General features: G+C 36.1%; 1 protein-coding gene across 2 annotated transcripts in view; it reads right to left on the reverse strand.

Annotated features, from left to right (window-relative positions):
- LOC111159681 (ELKS/RAB6-interacting/CAST family member 1) overlaps positions 1 to 18,037 on the reverse strand; it is a 510,890-nt gene that overhangs the window by 450,665 nt on the left and 42,188 nt on the right. For both annotated transcript variants that reach the window (XM_022522253.1, XM_022522254.1), the window contains exon 2: positions 3,719 to 4,135. In XM_022522253.1, the coding sequence (XP_022377961.1) occupies positions 3,719 to 4,135 (417 nt within the window). The remainder of the gene's footprint in view (positions 1 to 3,718; positions 4,136 to 18,037) is intronic.

Raw genomic sequence — 18,037 nt, forward strand, 5'->3', positions numbered from 1 at the left:
TATACATGTAAATATAAATATACTATAATATCATTAATCTACATATATGTATAAAGCTGCACAAGGAAAACACAAAAGAACTGAAATTTAGTCTAAGTCCTAAAGGTAAATAGGAGAAACAGAGAAAACAAAAACTCTAAACTTTTTTTTTTTTTTTTTTTTTGACATTTGGTTCCAGGGACACCTGGGTGGCTTAGCTGGTTAGGCACCCAGCTCTTGATATCACTCATGTGAATCTCAGGGTTATGAGATAAAGCCCCACCCAGGGCTTTGTGCTCAGCAGAGAGTCTGCTTCTCTCCCTCTGGCCCCCCTAACTCATGCTTGTTCATTCTCTCTAAGTAAATAAGTCTTTTTGTTTCTGAAGCAATCATTTCCACTTGCTCTTGAGTAATTTTAATTCCTATGACTGTGTCGCCTATAAAAGAATACTGTTACTAATGGCAACTGGAATTGTGTGTTGGTATGACTGACAAGGCCTATATTTCTTTCCATATTATGTACATAAGTTGGACTTAATATTTGTAGAGGTTGTTATTTGAAAAATTATTCTTAAATTCTTATTTTTTTCTATGAGTTTTTCAAATTCACCATGTTTTTAATGGTTCTCTGCCAGAATAACAGTGTGGCTTTTCACAGTCCTTCACTATTCATTACTTTTAACTTCAAAATTCAAAATTAAATAGGCATAATAAAAAAGAGTGAGATCTTGCCACTTATGACAACATGGATGAACCTAGAGGGCATTATGCTAAATGAAATAAGTGAGACAAAGACAAATATCACATGACTTTACTTATTCATGGAATCTAAAAAACAAAATAAATGAAAAAACAAGAACCAGAAACAGTCCTATAAATATAGAGAACAAAAGGGGAGATGGGTTGGGAGGGTGGGCAAAATGGGTAAAGGGGAGTGGGAGTTACAGGCTTCCAGTTATAGAATGAATAAGTAACAAGAATAAAAGGTACAGCGAGGAAATATAGTCAATGGTATTGTAATAGCATTGTATGGTGACAAATGGCAGCAAATACTGTGGTAAGCAAAGCACATTACGTATAGACCTGTCACATCACCATACTGTACACCTAAAAACAACCTAACAATGCATGTCAACTCTACTTCAATTTAAATTTTTTTTAAATAAATAAATATGCACTGGTCGAAATATTCAGAAGAGAAGCCTTAAAAACCTAACATTCAAGGGGCGCCTGGGTGGCTCAGTGGGTTGAGCCTCTGCCTTCAGCTCAGGTCATGATCCCGGGGTCCTGGGATCGAGCCCCGCGTCGGGCTCTCTGCTCAACGGGGATCCTGCTTCCTCCTCTCTCTCTCTGCTTGCCTCTCTGCCTACTGTGATCTCTCCCTGTCAAATAAATAAATAAAATCTTAAAAAAAAAAAAAAACCTAACATTCAAAATTCATGATACTGCTGTTGCATGATGTGTAAGATTACCACAACTTCTCTAACCATGTTCTATGGTCAGGTCATAAAGTAAAGTAAATTGAAAGCAAACTGAAACAAACTCAGGATGTTCCTTGACAAAGCACTTGGTTAACAATTTTCTAAAATATTACATTCTGATAATCTGAAGAGAATAACGTGTACATAGTTGCCCATTAATCGTAAGAACACATTAGATGCTGCTGGGAAGATAAGCTGGTGTAATCACTCTGGAAGATAAGAGTACTCAGTTTCAAAAATGTGCACACACTTTGAGCAAATTCATTTCTAGAAATGTATCCTAAACATAAAAGTCAATGTATTGAGATATATGGTTAAGGATATTCAGTGAAGCACAGTTTTATAATACTGAAAAATTAATATGAAAATAAAATTTTCAGTGGTAAAAAGTATTCAAATAAATGCAATGGAACTTTATAAATTCATCAGAAATTACAATACTCTACAGGTACCTAACAAAAGAAAAGTGGTCAAAACAAATTATTAAGAAAAGCCAGCAACACTGCATTAAGCATACCTGCACTAATACAGCAGCCACTTTACATTTGATTAATTAAATTTAATTCTGGATTAATTATATTTAAATAGAATTTAAAATTCAGGTCCTCGGTCAACACAGTTCAAGGGCTCAACAAGCACATGTAACCAGTGGCTACCATAACAAACAGAGCAGATACAGAACGTTTCCATCATCACAGAAAGCTGTATTAGACAATACTAATGGATAGTATTCTAACTTTTTTTTAAGAGTTACTTATTTATTTATTTGAGAGAGAAAGAGCACAGAGGGGAAGGGGTAGAGGGAGCGAATCCCACTCCCCAGTGAGCACAGAGCCCACGGACACAGGCTCAATCCCTCGATCACACAACCCAGAGATCATGACCTGAGCCAAAATCAAGAGTCAGATGTTCCAGCGACTGAGCCACCAGGCACCCCTGGTATTCTATCTTTTTCAGAGAAAGAAATGTAGAAGGAATATATACATAATAAAAATGACTACAGGGGCGCCTGTGTCGCTCAGTTGGTTGGGCAACTGCCTTCAGCTCAGATCATGATTCTGAAGTCCCAGGATCGAGTCCCACATCGGGCTCCCTGCTTAGCAGGGAGACTGCTTCTCCCGCTGACCTCTCTCCTCTCATACTCTCTCTCTCTCATTCTCTCTCTCTCTCTCAAATAAATAAAATCTTTTTAAAAAAAATGACTAGAAACATATACATAGCAGTTATCACTAGGTAATGACACCTGGGGTTTTAAATTTTTGCTAATCTATTTTCTAACCTTACTACAATAATCTACAGTGAATTTATTGTGTAATAAAATCATGTATTTAAAAAACAACGAATTTCCCCTTTATCAAAAATAAAATATCCTCACTGTAAATAAATATTTCAGAATTTTTACAAAAGGAGAAGTCACAGAACTTCAAATTTAGAAGTATCCTTTTGAAGTTGTTATTTTGCTGTTTGGGGAATAGTCCATTTTTAAAATTTCTTTCCTCATACTTCATTCAGACTGGCACTAACACATTTCTGAGGTTTTTTTTTTCCCCATTCAAATGGCTAAAGTCTCTGACCACATATAGAGAATTATATGTCAATTTTTTAAAATTCATTTATACTTTCTCAAAATGACTCACTACTTAGAAAAGTGAAAAATTATCAACAATCACAGTGGTCAGCTGAAGTCTGAGTTTCCTCTATAAAAAATAGCTGCAGTATGCCTCTGTATCATTCTTTCTCACTGTGCTTCCATGGCAGCAAATGATTTTTATTACACATCTTTTACAGCAAGGCAAGTTTCCATGGAAACCACAGGGCAAACATCCATTACTACTGCCAAGGACTATTTATATAAGCACACCTAAACTGAGGTAACCGCTTACTTTCTCTTAGTAATATTCTAAAATTAAATAATAGGTACTCTGATTCTGGTTTTGTTGCGTGTGTCTCTATGAACAAATTAAGAGATAAGTAACAAAGAAAATTCTGTGCCCCTCTAGCAACAAAATGAGTCTACAGAAATCAAATAGAGGCGGAAAAAGACACAGAGGGTCATCAAGCCAGTGTACATACCAATCAATGCCATCTCATGCAAGAGAGCAAATCAGAATAGAAATCAGTGAAGCATAAATAACAAAGAAGAAATTCTCTCCCACTAACCCAATAGAACATGTAAATTTATCAAAGCCAAGATGCTGACTAATCAGGGGAAAAAAGGACCATCAGTAAGTCTTAAGATGGAAAAAGTGGTCACTCACCTCTCTTAACATACTGTTCTCTTTTTCCTTCTGCTCCAAAAGGCTTTCTAGGTGGTGGACGTGCATCTCTGCCTCTGCCAGTCGTCTTGTTCTCTCATGGTCTTCTTCAGTAGCCTTAGCAGAAAGTCCTTTGCTCTGCAACATCTCCAGAAGTTTCTTGATGGATTCATCCCGAGCATTTAGGGTTTGCTTCTGAGTCTCAATACGCAGCTCCATTTCCTCCAAAGTCTTTCGAAGAAGGAACAGCTCTTTGGCCTGCCGCTCATGCTCAGCGTGTAGCCTCTGGAAGTTCTCCTCAGTCAGCTCTGCCACACAGGGTTCACCAGTCCTACCGCTACTGTCTTGCTGAAACAGCTGGTTCAGGTCTCTCTGGATCCGCAATTCATCCTGAAGAGCCTGGATTGTCATTTGCATGTGCTAAAAGCAAGACAAAAAAGAAAACCCCAAATCAGCTTTCCCTTTCAAGAAGAAAAAACAAAGCAGACTGGGAAAGTCAGAAAGTAGCTACTATGGCTCTCAGAACCCTGAATTCAATAAATTCTGTTTTTTTACATTGTCTCCAAAAAAATGATTGTGATCATCTATAAAATCTCAGTAATTTAACATATGTTTATTCCCAACAGGAAACAAGTAGGACAGCTCCTCACTTGGCATGAGCCATAACAAAATAAAGATATTGTTCAAAATCAGTAGAAGGTATTACATAGAACCAAAGGGGAGGGGAGAAAAAGGGGAAATCTACAGGAATACAAACACATCATACAAAAGTTTCATCAAAAAGAGTGCCTGTCTGGCTCAGTAAGTTGAGCATCCAATGCTTGATTTCGGCTCAGTCTGCTTGAGATTCTCTCTTCCTCTGTCTCTCCCCCCATGCTCGTGCACTCTCTCTCTCTCAAATAAATTAATTAATTAAAAATGAAAAGTTTCAGGACCGATGGGTGGCTCAGTGGTTAAGCACCTGCCTTTGGCTCAGGTCATCATCCAGGGTCCTGGGATTGAGCCCCGCGCTGGGCTCCATGCTCAGCAAAAAGCCTGCTTCTCCCTTTCCCTCTCCCTCTCCCCTTGCTTGTGTTCCCTCTCTCACTGTCTCTCTGTCAAATAAATAAATAAAATCTTTTCAATTAATTAATTAATTTTTTAAAATTTTAAAAATTGAAAAATTTTTTAAATTTTCACCAAAAAATACAAAGGATATCAAAACACAAAATGACTATTAAGAAGTTAAATTCATATATTAAATAATTAATAATTAAATAATTAAATATTAAATTAGATAAATAAAATAAATAATAAAATACTAATTGTATGTTTTATATAAATTAATTACATTAAAATAAATAATAAAATAAAGTAAAAATAAAATTAAAAATTAAATAAGTATTAAATAATATTAAACAATAACTAACATTTTTAGAATCATATTTTTAGAAATGAAGAAGCAACAATAACAAAATCACTCCTTGTATTGAAGATATTTAAGGACTGGCAGTATGCCACAGTGGAAAGGACACTAACCCACAATAAGAGACATGAGTTTTAGCGCCAGCTCTCACACTAAATGCTATGCAATTCTGGACACAATGCCACTTTCAGCATTTCAGATCCTTCATATTTAAAAATAAATAAGGATTTAAATACCTGCACCCTCTTTTCACAGAGTTAACAGTACCATGGAAATCTTTGTAAGTTTATATTTTAAAACACAGGCTGTTAAAAGATTTTGGCAGATTGCAAAACAGCGATGTAATAAGTATCTCAAAGAAATAGTCTGGCAAGGGTACAAAGGTGTACACAGAAAGATATTCATTCTTGTTTATAATAGTGACAAAATCAGAAACAACCTAAATAAATATTAACAGGTGATGAGCTACAGTAAATGAGAAATGTCCACACAATGCAGATATTTACTGATTAAAAACTATGATCACAATATATTGTTTAAAGTATAAAAAAGCTGACTATACAATACCAAGTATAGGATGATCTCAATTCTAATTTTCAAAAGAGCATATTAAACATGGAGAGAAAAGTCTAAAAGGATATATAAGCAATTGCCAATGACCATCTCAGGTATGGACAGCTTCTACATTTTTCTTCATACTTTTCTATACTATCTAACCATGTGATCCTTTTGTAATTTAAAAACAAAAACAAACCAAAAAAAAAAAAAAAACCTTTTAACCTAAAACCAAGAGAAACAGACTTCAGAGATGTCTGCTTGGGTATAGAATACCATCTATGTTCAATTTACTACCACTTTTGTTAAAAGGGAGGGAGTAATATTTACTATAAATAAAATATTCATAAAAAATAAAAATATTTCTGGAAAGTCACACAAGAAATAATTTTTTTTAGAGGGTGCCTGGGTGATTCAGTTGGTTGGGCATCCAACTCTAGATTTCACCTCAGGTCATGATCTCAGGGTCATGAGATCAAGCCCTGTAACCAGCTCTGTGCTGACCATGGAGCCTGCTTGAGTTTCTTTCCCCACTCTGCTCTTCTCTCTCTCTCATTCTCTCTCTAATTAAAAAAAAAAAAAGAAAGAAAGAAAGAAAGTAAAACTAGAATAGTTGAGGGACAAGTTGTAAGAACACTTTACTAGAAATGTATTCCTCTTAAAATTTTTTTTACTTGAAGTATAATATAATTGACATTGGATTTTTTTTTAAGATTTTTACTTATTTATTGAGAGAGAGGCAGTGAGAGAGAGCATGAGCGAGGAGAAGGTTAGAGGGAGAATCAGACTCCCCGTGGAGCTGGGAGCCCAATGTGGGACTCGATGCAGGGACTCCAGGATCATGACCTGAGCCGAAGGCAGTCGTCCAACCAACTGAGCCACCCAAGCGTCCCGACATTGGATTTTTTTTTTTTTTTAGTAACAGTCTTACTGAAATACAATTCACATACCATAAAGTTCACCTGTTTTAACTATATAATTCAGTCGTTTTTAGCATATTAAAAGTTGTACATGGAACACTATCAGTTCTAGCACACTTCCATCACCCCTTGGAGAAATCCCATCCCAATTAGCAATTGCATCCCATCTCCTCTCCTCCCAACCATCCTCTTGAATTCGAACAGATGTTCTACTCACTCAAAAATTAAATTTTAAAGAAGTTTATATTTTATACTTAAAAAAGAATGAAATTCTGATGCATGGTACAACATGGATGAAATCTAAATAAATCAGTCACAAAAGACAAATATTATATGATTCCACTTACATGAAGTATCTAGAGTAGTCAAATTTATAGATGCAGAAAGTAGAAGAATGGCTGCCAGGGCCTGGAAAAAGTGGGGGTTGGGGAGGGATGGGGAGTCACTGTTGAATGGGTATAGAGATTCAATTTTACAGGATGAAAAGAGTTCTGGAGGTGGATGGTAGTAATGTTCACACAACATAATGTACTTTATGCCACTGGACTGTAAACTTGCAAAATAGTTAAGATGGTAAACGTTTTGGGGCATCTGGTGGCTCAATTGGTAAGCGTCTTCCTTCAGCTCGGGTCACGATCCCAAGAGTCCTGGGATCGAGCCCCGAACCAGGCTCCCTGCTCAGTGGGGAGCCTGCTTCTCCCTCTCCCTCTGCCTGCCCCTTGTTTGTACTTTCTCTGTCAAATAAATAAAAACTTTAAAAAAAAAAAAAAAAAGACGGTAAATGTAAGGTGTATTTTATAACAATAAAGAAAATGAGGAAAGATGATGCCTGCCATAAAATTCCAATGTATGGATATGGAAATAATTTATTTATGACTACTGATAAACATTTGGGTTGGTTCTCAGTTTGCACTATTACAACTGGCACCTTCGTATGTTTGTCTTTGTACATGTATCCAAATTTTCCTAGGGATAAATTTTCAAAGGTAGAATTGCTTAATTGGAGGATATGCAATTATAATTTTGATATATATTAAAATTATTTCTAAAAGGATCTGTACACATTTAAACTTAACACCAAACCATATCTGGAGTGGCCATTTCCCACACATTTGAAAACTCTGGGTATTTTCTTTCTTTTACTGGCATTTCTTCAATTACAAGCATGGCTGAATATCTATCCACATATCTACTGGCACCTTGCAGTCCTTCCTTTGTGACTCATCTGTTCTTGTTCTTTGCCCATTTTGTTATTTTCCTAAGTGGGTAAATAACCTTCGCCTGCTGTGTATGTTACAAATATTATTTCCAAGGTTGTCATTTTTCTTTTAACGAGGTTTATGATGAGTATTATAGAGAATTTATTCATTTATTTAGTGCAAACATACAAACTGTTTCTTTCATAGTTTCTGGTTTTGCTATTATGCTTAGCAAGTAGTGAATTTTCAATTCTGATAATCTTCAAACTTCTGAAAAGCACTGCTTTTTTCTTACCAAGAACAGAATTATCAGATATTTTAATTCAGGAACAGGATTTCTTTAAATGCATTTAACTGTCAGCATCACCCTGTAAAGATTCTTAACAATTGTAGAGTTCAAAATCCTTAGTAAAAAGATATGTCAAAATGCTAATTCTCTGAAGTCTAGGATCAGTTCTAGTTTCCTTCTTTACCCCTAGAAATTAAAAAACCCAGATAAAGTCTGAGTGAATTTATCCCAAAGAGAAATATCAGAAGTTAAACTCAACAATGAAACTGATTTCTAGGTACAACTGTTCCTCGTTTTTTTGGACATTCATCACTATTCAAGTCAGGAGAAACAGACGTTGACCATAATAGCTTTTGGTCTCACATATACTTTACGACTTGTGTTTATATCTAGTATAGCAATTATCATTTTGATATACTAACTACTAACGTAAGGTCTACTTCTTCAGCTCTGCTTGCACACATTTTACTATGAAATATTTCCTAGGAAATACAAAATGATGGTCTGACTGGCAGTCTAGAAAGCTACAGAGCAATCTTCTCCATTGAAATAAGAATCACCATTCCTACTTTAGGCCACATTCAAGCTAGCTTTACTTAAAAAAAAAAATTCTTGCCAGTTCTCTTGGGAGAAGAAGCAGCAGGCTAGAAACCAGGCTACTCCTTCTCCAGCATATTCATACAGATAATAAAATGAGCAAACCTGCACATCTCACAGACATTTACAGTGTCTTACACAGTGATCAACCAAAAACAGAGAGATTGAATTTAGAGGGAAGATCTCAGTGGTAAGACATTAGGAGAACTTCTATTTGGGAATTCTGCTCATGACACTCTCCAAAACGAACTCACACTTCTCACATTCCAAATGTTATACCAACACTCACTAGTCTACCACTTTCCCCTCTGACATTCAGTTGATCTAGAAAGACTGGAAAAGTAATGGCTTAAAATTTACTCCAAGGACTGTGCTATAATTACACCAAGCTGTATCTCAATGAAATGATAGGATACTGTGAACAACCGTAATCTCTGACAGGGACTATGACTTAATTAGAAAATTAACACATCCATCTGCAAAAACAATGAAAGATCACAGCAACCAACATCTTTTGGATAAATATCAGAAGCTCCTGTGAGGCAGAACTTCCCAAATATAATCATTAGTTTCTTGGAACAACAGAACACTTTGATCCAGTTTATCCTGATTTCTAAAATGACAGAACTTTGTAGTCTAGAGCTACTTTTAATTAGGAAAAAAGAAAAAGTACAGTATTGCTCCCCATCTTTTCCATGGGAATATGTTCCAAGATCCCCCAGTGGATGCCTAAAACTATGGATAGTACCAAATCCTCTATATCCTAGGTTTTTTCTAATACATACATACCTATGATAAAAATTAAATTTATAAATTAAGCATAGTAAGAGATTAACAAAAAAAACTAAAATAGAACAATTTTAACAATATGCTGTAATAATAGTTATGTGAATGTGGTCTCTCTGTCAAAATATCTTGTTGTACTGTACTCAACCTTCTGATGATAATGTGAGATGATAAAATGTCTACGTGACAGACGGAAGTAAGGTGAATGATGCAGGCACTGTGAGGTAGTGTTAGGCTATCAGTGACCTTCTAATAGTAAATCAGAAGGAAAATGAGGTCTGCTTCTGGACCATAAGTGACCACCAGTAATTGAAACCACAGAAAGCAAAAACCATGCAAAGGGCAGACTACTCTACTATAGATACAAGAAAATGGTCATTGTTAAAAACAATACATCATGGAGAACTCAATGCACCATTTGTCAAGATGATCCATTAGAAAAAGTACCAGTATTGCACTATATTATGTTAAATTAAAAACAGTTTTTTCTGAAACATATAAATGTATACATTAAGGAACCTTATTCATCTAAGATGCAAAAGAGCTTATAATAATTCTTACTGAAGTCATCTGGGTCAAGCTTACAACTTCCTCAGGCTATGTGATGTTCTGATCTGTACTGTCATTTTACTATATCCCTAAACAACAGCACCTACCAGACTAATCTGAAATGTATTTCTTTGTTTCTGCCTTCATTAAAAATTTTCTAGGACTTGGTTGGGGCTGTCATCTCTTTACTCTGGGGCATAGCACAGTGCTTGGTATAGTTAGTGCTCAATAAATTTTTGATGAAAGAATGACCAAAACAAATTTTGAAAAATTATTTTGAAAGTAAACAGCTAGTAGATAGTACATGCAAATTTCCCTAGAAAGCTGTATCTTTCCCCTATAATACAATAAATTATTCATCTTCTGTAACAATTAGTTCTTTACCAACTACAACAAAAAAATTCTATCTTAAATACTAACTATCCAAAATACAAAACAAAATCCTATCAGAAAATGTTAACTATATACTCTGGATTTATTTGTGTTGTATTTTTTTTTTTTTAAAGTAACCTCTACACCCAATGTGACATTCGAACCCACCACCCCAAGATCAAAAGTCACATGCTCCACTGATTCAGCCAGCCAGCCATCCCTGAATTTATTCATGTTCAATCCAAAGCAAACAGAAGCATTTTCAGATAATCAACAGTCAACAAGAACTTTATACTTTTAGTACTATACAAAGCACATAGAGTTCTTGTCCAAAAATAAAGCTTAGAAAATGATAAAACATAATAGTTACAGAGATACACTCACCCACCAGCACTATACCCTATCACAAATTGTAAATTAAGAACAATATTCAAGAGGCGCGTGGGTGGCTCAGTTGGTTAAGTGCAGCTGCCTTTGGCTCAAGTCATGACCCTGGGGTCCTGGGATCGAGCCCCATGTCAGGATCTCTGCTCAGTGGAGCATACTTGTCCCTCTCCCTCTGCCTACTGCTCCCCCTGCTTGTGCGTACTCTCTCTCTCTGTGTCAAATAAATAAATAAAATCTTTAAAAAAAAAAAAAGAAAGAAAGAAAGAAAGAACAATATTCAAGAGAGAAATGGGAAACATACATGTAAAGCACTTCTTCTACATGCAATATATTCAGATAAAGTCTGGAACCTATTAGAGATCACTTGAGCTAAACTCATGAATCTTTAATATGAAAAGAAAGTATTCTAATTTCTATCATTTTAGAAGGAACTTGGTGAGTAATTGAATCAGTCTGAGTCTCAGAAACTGAAACAGTGGAAGTGCCTCTAAGGTAATTCATTTCTTAATCATCAGTTTACTATTCTTTCACAGTTGATGACAAGGATTTATTTTCTGTGCAGCAAATATTAAACTAAAATCAAGTTCTCAGACTAATCTAAACATCAGCAAGAGACACACTCCAATGCAAGAAACAACCACACAGAATTCAAATGGAAAAATTAAAATTATCGGGCGCCTGGGTGCCTTAGTCCTTAACCATCTGCCTTCGGCTCGGGTCATGATCCCAAGGTCCTGGAATGGAGGCCCACATCAGGCTTCCTGCTCAATGGGAAGCCTGCTTCTCCCTCTCTCACTCACCCTGCTTGTGTTCTCTCTCTCTCTCTGTCAAATAAATAAACAAAATCTTAAAAAAAAAAAATTAAAATTATTTAACATTCTCACCCTCTAATTTGAGTTGATTATCCTCTAGAAAAGACAAAGAGTCAAGAAAATGAACAAGCAATTATACCAGAATTCTAGCAGCTACTCTCCGCTCTTGAATCCAGGAAATATAAGAATATCTATCTTTATGCTAGTACAACCCAGAATGGAAGTTAAAGAATAAATGAAAATGCTATCAAAATATGGAAACCCTAAGGTCAAAATACAGTTGACCCTCATGAACGAACAACATGGGTTTGAACAGCATGGGTCCACTTACACAAAGATTTTTTTTTCAATAAAGAGTATAGTACTATAACTGTAACCACATTTTCTCTTTTTTTTTTTAAGATTTTTTAAAAAATTAACATACAATGTATTATTTGTTTCAGGGGCATTTTTTTAAAGATTTTATTTATTTACTTTACAGAGAGTAAAAGCACAAGCTAGGGGAGCAGCAGAGAGAGAGGGAGAAGCAGGCTCCACTGAGCGGGGGCCTGATGTGGACTCAATCCCAAGACTGAACAGAAGGTAGGCACTTAACCAAATGAGCCACCCAGGCGCCCCTTCCTCATGATCTTTAAAAAAAAAAAAAAAAAAATCTTATTTATTTATTTATTTGTTTGTTTGTTTGACACAGAGAGAGAGAGAACACAAGCAGGGGGAGTGGGAGAGGGAGAAGCAGGCTTCCCGTCGAGCAGGAAGCCTGAAGTGGGCCTCCATCCCAGGACCCTGGACCATGACCTGAGCAGAAGACAGATGCTTAACAACTGAGCCACCCAGGCTCCCCCTCATGATTTTCTTAATAACATTTTCTTTTCTCTAGCTTGTTTTATTATAAGAATACAGTATATAATACATATACAAAATATGTGTTGTTTATATAATCAGTAATCAAGAGTATGCTATTAATAGTTAATCTGGGGGGAAGTTGAAAGTTACATGCAGATTTTCAACAGTATAGGGAACAGTGCCCCTAACGCCCAAGTTCCTCAAAGGTCAACTGTACATTTTATATTTTATGGCCTCATAGAGATAATCAACAATTCAAGTAACAATAAACCACTTTTACTACAAGTCCCAGAAATTCCAAATTAGTTTTAGTTACCCAAATTGCCATACTATCATCTACCCCTTCACCTCTATTTATGCAGTCTCTGCCCTTTCCCTCTATCACTCTCAGTTAAATCCTACTTGTCCTTTCACTCTTAGCTCAGGCATTATGTCCTCTAGAAAGCCTGTTCTGACTCCCCCAACTGAAAGAAAGACAGAAAAATGGAAGAAGGAATTGGTAAAAGAAGTATAGAAAGGATAGAACCCCAAACCAGAAATTAAAATAGTAAAACTATCATGCTAATAAGCAATACCAAGATTGAAGAGATTCATCTCATTATAAATAACATCCAAATAACTTAAAACAAACAAACCCAACACCTCAAAAGTAAAATCCACCAGCAAAGGGATCCTACCACAACCATTTCCATAAATGTTTAACTTGAGAACACTCAGCAGTTAACAATTGCAGTGGCAGAACTACAAGCTACCAGAAAGATACTGTTCATTCCAGTAGCATTTCAAGTATCAAATTCACTTCTTTCTTCATTTTCTACAACCCAAAAGTTGCAAACACCTGCAACAAAGGTAAATGAGGTTAACACAATCCCCGAACTTAGTCACTGAAACACTGGTATGTGAATCAAAAAGAAGGAAAAATAAAGAACAAAGAGTTAGATGATATGCATCAGCTATGAGAGTGATAACAGCTAATCTTGCCAATGCTGCTTTGGGGAGTAGATTTTGCTGAATGAATACACACAGGAAGCAAGAAGCTTAGCAATCTGAAGGGAGTCCCTGCTGACATTCAGCTGCAGCACACTACGTAAAGCTGCCAGGGGCTGATGTCTGTGTCCCAGAGAGCTATGTCAACACTGAAGTCACTGTGTGCCCACAGCTTATCAGAAACTATAGAATTTCTTTCTCCCCCCACCACGATCTCCAGCGAAAGAGAAGAAGCAAGGAAGACTGATATACTAAGAGTACAAAGAGATCATGACCTTAGAGCCTTAAAGCATTCATGCACAGTGCTACTGTTTAAAATACTTTGACATATACTATCACCAAAAAAATTTTAATTGAGATGAAGCCCAACAAAATTATGTATATAATTAATTCTCTCTGGAGAAAACATAAAACATACACAAAGAACATTCAAAAAGAATAAACGAACCCAAATTATTCACATCTTATCTCAATACTTTATTTCTATTAAATGTGCTTTCCTATAAAAATCAAATCTAACAAAAAAAATCAAATCTAACTATTAAACAAATCAGAATGAAACTGACTACCCTAGGCAACTGACAGACTGCCATAGTCTACCACAAAAATACCAAGAACAGTGGTGCCTGGGTGGCTCAGTGGGTTAAGCCTCTGCCTTCGGCTCGGGTCATGATGTCAGGGTCCTGGGATCAAGCCCCGCATCGGGCTCTCTGCTCAGTAGGCAGCGGGCTTCCCCCTCTCTCTCTCTGCCTGCTGTTCTGCCTACTTGTGATCTCTGTCAAATAAATAAATAAAATCTTTTAAAAAAAAAAATACTAAGAACAAGTGTAGTCAGAAATGAAAGGTATAAGAATCAGAAAAGAAGAAACAGTCATTATACAGGATTATATGATAAAAACTCAGAAAAAAATTACAGACAAGACATCTGTATCAAGAGTTCAGCAACCTGGTAAATGTAACATCCACATTTCTCTACACAGAAACAAATCTTTCAAAAGTATAATTAAAAAGAGAGAGAGAGAGAGAGAAGCTTGTTAAGAACAAAAAGGTACCTGGGGATAAATATGAACAACAACAGAAATACAAAGCTTTTATAGATAAAATCAAAAATCTTTCTGAAAAGTAACTGAGATATAAATATTTATTGTACACAATCCTTTAATATTCTCCATGGCAATCATCAAATAAGGTGTGACTAAGACTCTTGCACATGCTTCTGTAAAAATAGGATAAAATAGAATAGGTAAAAGAAATCTTTAAAAATTAATGAAATTTCTTGAAAATTTAATGAAGAAACAAAAAAAATGAATTTGGGTAGTAAACAGACAGTATAAAAGATTGCTTAATGATTTAGTATTGCTGTTAAGAGCAAGTAAGAGCACCAGATGGAATCTTCGTGGGGTATAAAAAGGAAAAATAATTTGCTGACTCTCACCAATTCTATCATATAAACCCCAATAAATACATTTGTTACCATTATTTTCAAATATTCAATTCCTGTACCCATATTTACCACATCATATTTGGAATTCAAATACTTAGACATAAGTCCAGAAAATCTTTCACCACTTCACCTGACTGAATACTTTTAAGTAAAATATATTTAGACATCTATGTTAGAAAGCACACTTGATAAAATTAAAAACTGACACACTGGACTTAACCAAAATTAAAATTTTATCAAAACTTTTATCAAACTGACCATTATAAACTGGTAAGCCACATACTGGGAGAAATAGTGACTGTCCAAGGACTTGCATCCTGAATATATAAACAACTCCTCTAACACAAATAAAAACAAACAAGCTAATGCTTTAAAAATGAGTGAAAGACTTATATACGCTGTAAAGGAAGATACACAACTAGGCAATGTGCAAGTGAAAAAATGACCAATGACATAAGTAATTACAGAAATGAAAATTAAAACCAGAATGAGATGCCACCACATACCCACTAGAAGAGCTAAAATGTAAACACCACCAATGTTAGCAAAGATGTGAAGCAACCAGAATGTGAAATTATACCAATACTCTGGAAATTAGTCTGCCAGGTTTTTTTTTTTAATAAGTTTTTTTTTTTCCTTTTTCTTTTTCTCTTTTAAGATTTGACCTACTTGTGATCTCTGTCAAATAAATAAATAATAATTTTAAGAAAAAGATTTATTTGAGAGGGACAGCATGCAAGCAAGCATGAGTGGGGGGAGTGGTAGAGGGAGAGGGAGAAGCAGACTCGCCAACTGAGCAGGGAGCCCAACGAGGGGCTCGATCCCAGGACCCTGGGATCATGACCTGAGCCAAAGGCAGATTCTTAACCCAGTGAGCCATCCAAGTACCCCAGCCAGTTTCTCATAAAGTCTCCTCGGTATCTCCCTAAGAGAAGTGAAAACATGTCCACAAGCACATATGTACAAAAAGAACATTTACGGGGTCCCTGGGTGGCAGGGTCAGATAAGCATCCAACTCTTGATTTCAGCTTAGGTCACGACCTCAGAGTCATGAGATGGAGCACTGCATTAGGCTCCAAGCTCAGGGAGGAGTCTGCTAAAGTTTCTCTCCCTCCCCCCTACCATCCCTCCTTCTCAATAACAACAAACAAAAAATCAAGACTTAAAGCTATACCTTTGAAAAGGAAAAACTAAATATTCAAGATAATTTAACTAGTAACGACTTCACTTAAAAGAAACAACAATAATTTAGTCAATTTAAGAACTCTTCCAGTTCTAACATGCTCTGTAGGATGTTCTATCACCTGACTCAGTGGCAACCTTACATTCTTAAACTGGTAAAAGAGAAAAAGGCAGAAGCTTAGGGTTTTAAAAAAAGACTCATTCAGGAGTTCCTGGGTGGCTCGGTCAGTTGAGCGTCCAACTCCTAGTTTTGGCTCAGGTCAAGATCTCGGGGCCATGAGATCAAGCTCCTCATTGGGCTCTGAGCTCAACAAGGAATCTGTGTGAGATTCTCTCTCTCCGTGGCCCTCTGCCACTCTCCCCAGCTCACAAGTGTGCACACACTCTCTAAAACTGGTGAATAAATCTTAAAAAAAAAAAAAACACCCTCATTCAAATATGCAACAAAAGAAATAATCATCAACAAGGTGCCTTAGTTTTCTTCAGATCTCTCTCTCTCTCTGTCATACACACGCACACACACACTGTTATGGGTTTATAAATCATATAAATGATGTCATTTGTACATGCTTCTCTTTGCAACTTGCTTTTGTTACTCTACCTAATGGAAAAGAGTAGGAAGCTCCTCAAAAAATTAAAAATAGAACTATGGGGGGGCTCCTAGGAGGCTCAGTCAGTTAAGCATCCGACTCTTAATTTGGGCTTGGGTCATGATTTCAAGGTGGTGGATCGAGCCACTGAGTTGGGATTCTCTCTCTCCCTCTCCCTCTGATTTTCCACCCCGCCCCCGACCTATGCTTTCTAAAATAAAATAAAAATAGAACTACTATATGATCCAACAAGTCTTCAACTGCTGAGGGTGTTTACCATCTCTTTATCCAATTAATGTGAATACACCCAAGTTACACTACAGATACATTAGTATGCTTGATAATGCTGCCAAACACAAAATACTACACATACACACACACACACACACACACACACACACACACACACACACACAGGATTACCTTTCAAAATCTGAAACAATCTAAATTCCAAAATACATCTGCCGTAAGTATTTTGGAAGAAGGGATTTTGTACCTATATTCTGTTTTATGAGTTCTTCACCATTGAGTATGATGTTCACTGTGGGTTTTTCCTAAATGACCTTTATCATGTTGAGGTATGGTCCTTCTAAACCTACTTTGTTGAGGGTTTTTATCAGGAATTGATGTGGTACTTTCTCAAATGCTTTTTCTGCATCTATTGAAATGATCATATGTTTTTTATCCTCTTATTTGTGTGATACACACTGACTAGGATTTCCAAATATTTAACCACCCTCTGAATCCCAGGAATAAATCCCACTTGATCATGGTGGTGATTGATTTTTTTAATGCAGTGTTGAATTTGTTTGCTAGTATTTTGTTGAGAATGTTTGCATCTATGTTCATCAGAGATAATGGCCTGTAGTTCTCTTTTTCAGTGGTGTCTTTACCTGGTTTTGGTATTGGGCTGATACTGGCCTCATAGAGTGAATTTGGAAGTTTCCCTTCTTCTTCTATTTTTTGGAATAGTTTGAGAAGACTAGGTACCAACTCTTCTTTAAATGTTTGGTAGAGGGGCGCCTGGGTGGCTCAGTTGTTAAGCATCTGCCTTCAGCTCAGGTCATGATCCCAGGGTCCTCGGGCTCCCTGCTGGGTAAGAAGCCTGCTTCTCCCTCTCCCGCTCCCCATGCTTGTGTTCCCTCTCTCACTGTATGTCTGTCAAATAAATAAATAAAATCTTTTAAAAATAAAAAATAAAATGTTTGGTAGACTTAACCTGTGAAGATGTCTGGTTCAATTTCACTTTTGGTAATCATTGATCCTATTCAAATCTTCTATTTCCTCCTGATTCAGTTTTGGGAGGTTATATGTTTCTAGGAATTTATCCATTTCTCCTAGGTTGCCCAATTTGTTGGCATTTAATTTTTCAAAATAGTCTCTTATAATTTATTTCTGTAGTGTC

Source organism: Enhydra lutris, unplaced genomic scaffold, assembly GCF_002288905.1.
Source record: "Enhydra lutris kenyoni isolate GAN:26980312 unplaced genomic scaffold, ASM228890v2 scaffoldscaffold69, whole genome shotgun sequence".
Lineage (NCBI taxonomy): Eukaryota > Metazoa > Chordata > Mammalia > Carnivora > Mustelidae > Enhydra > Enhydra lutris.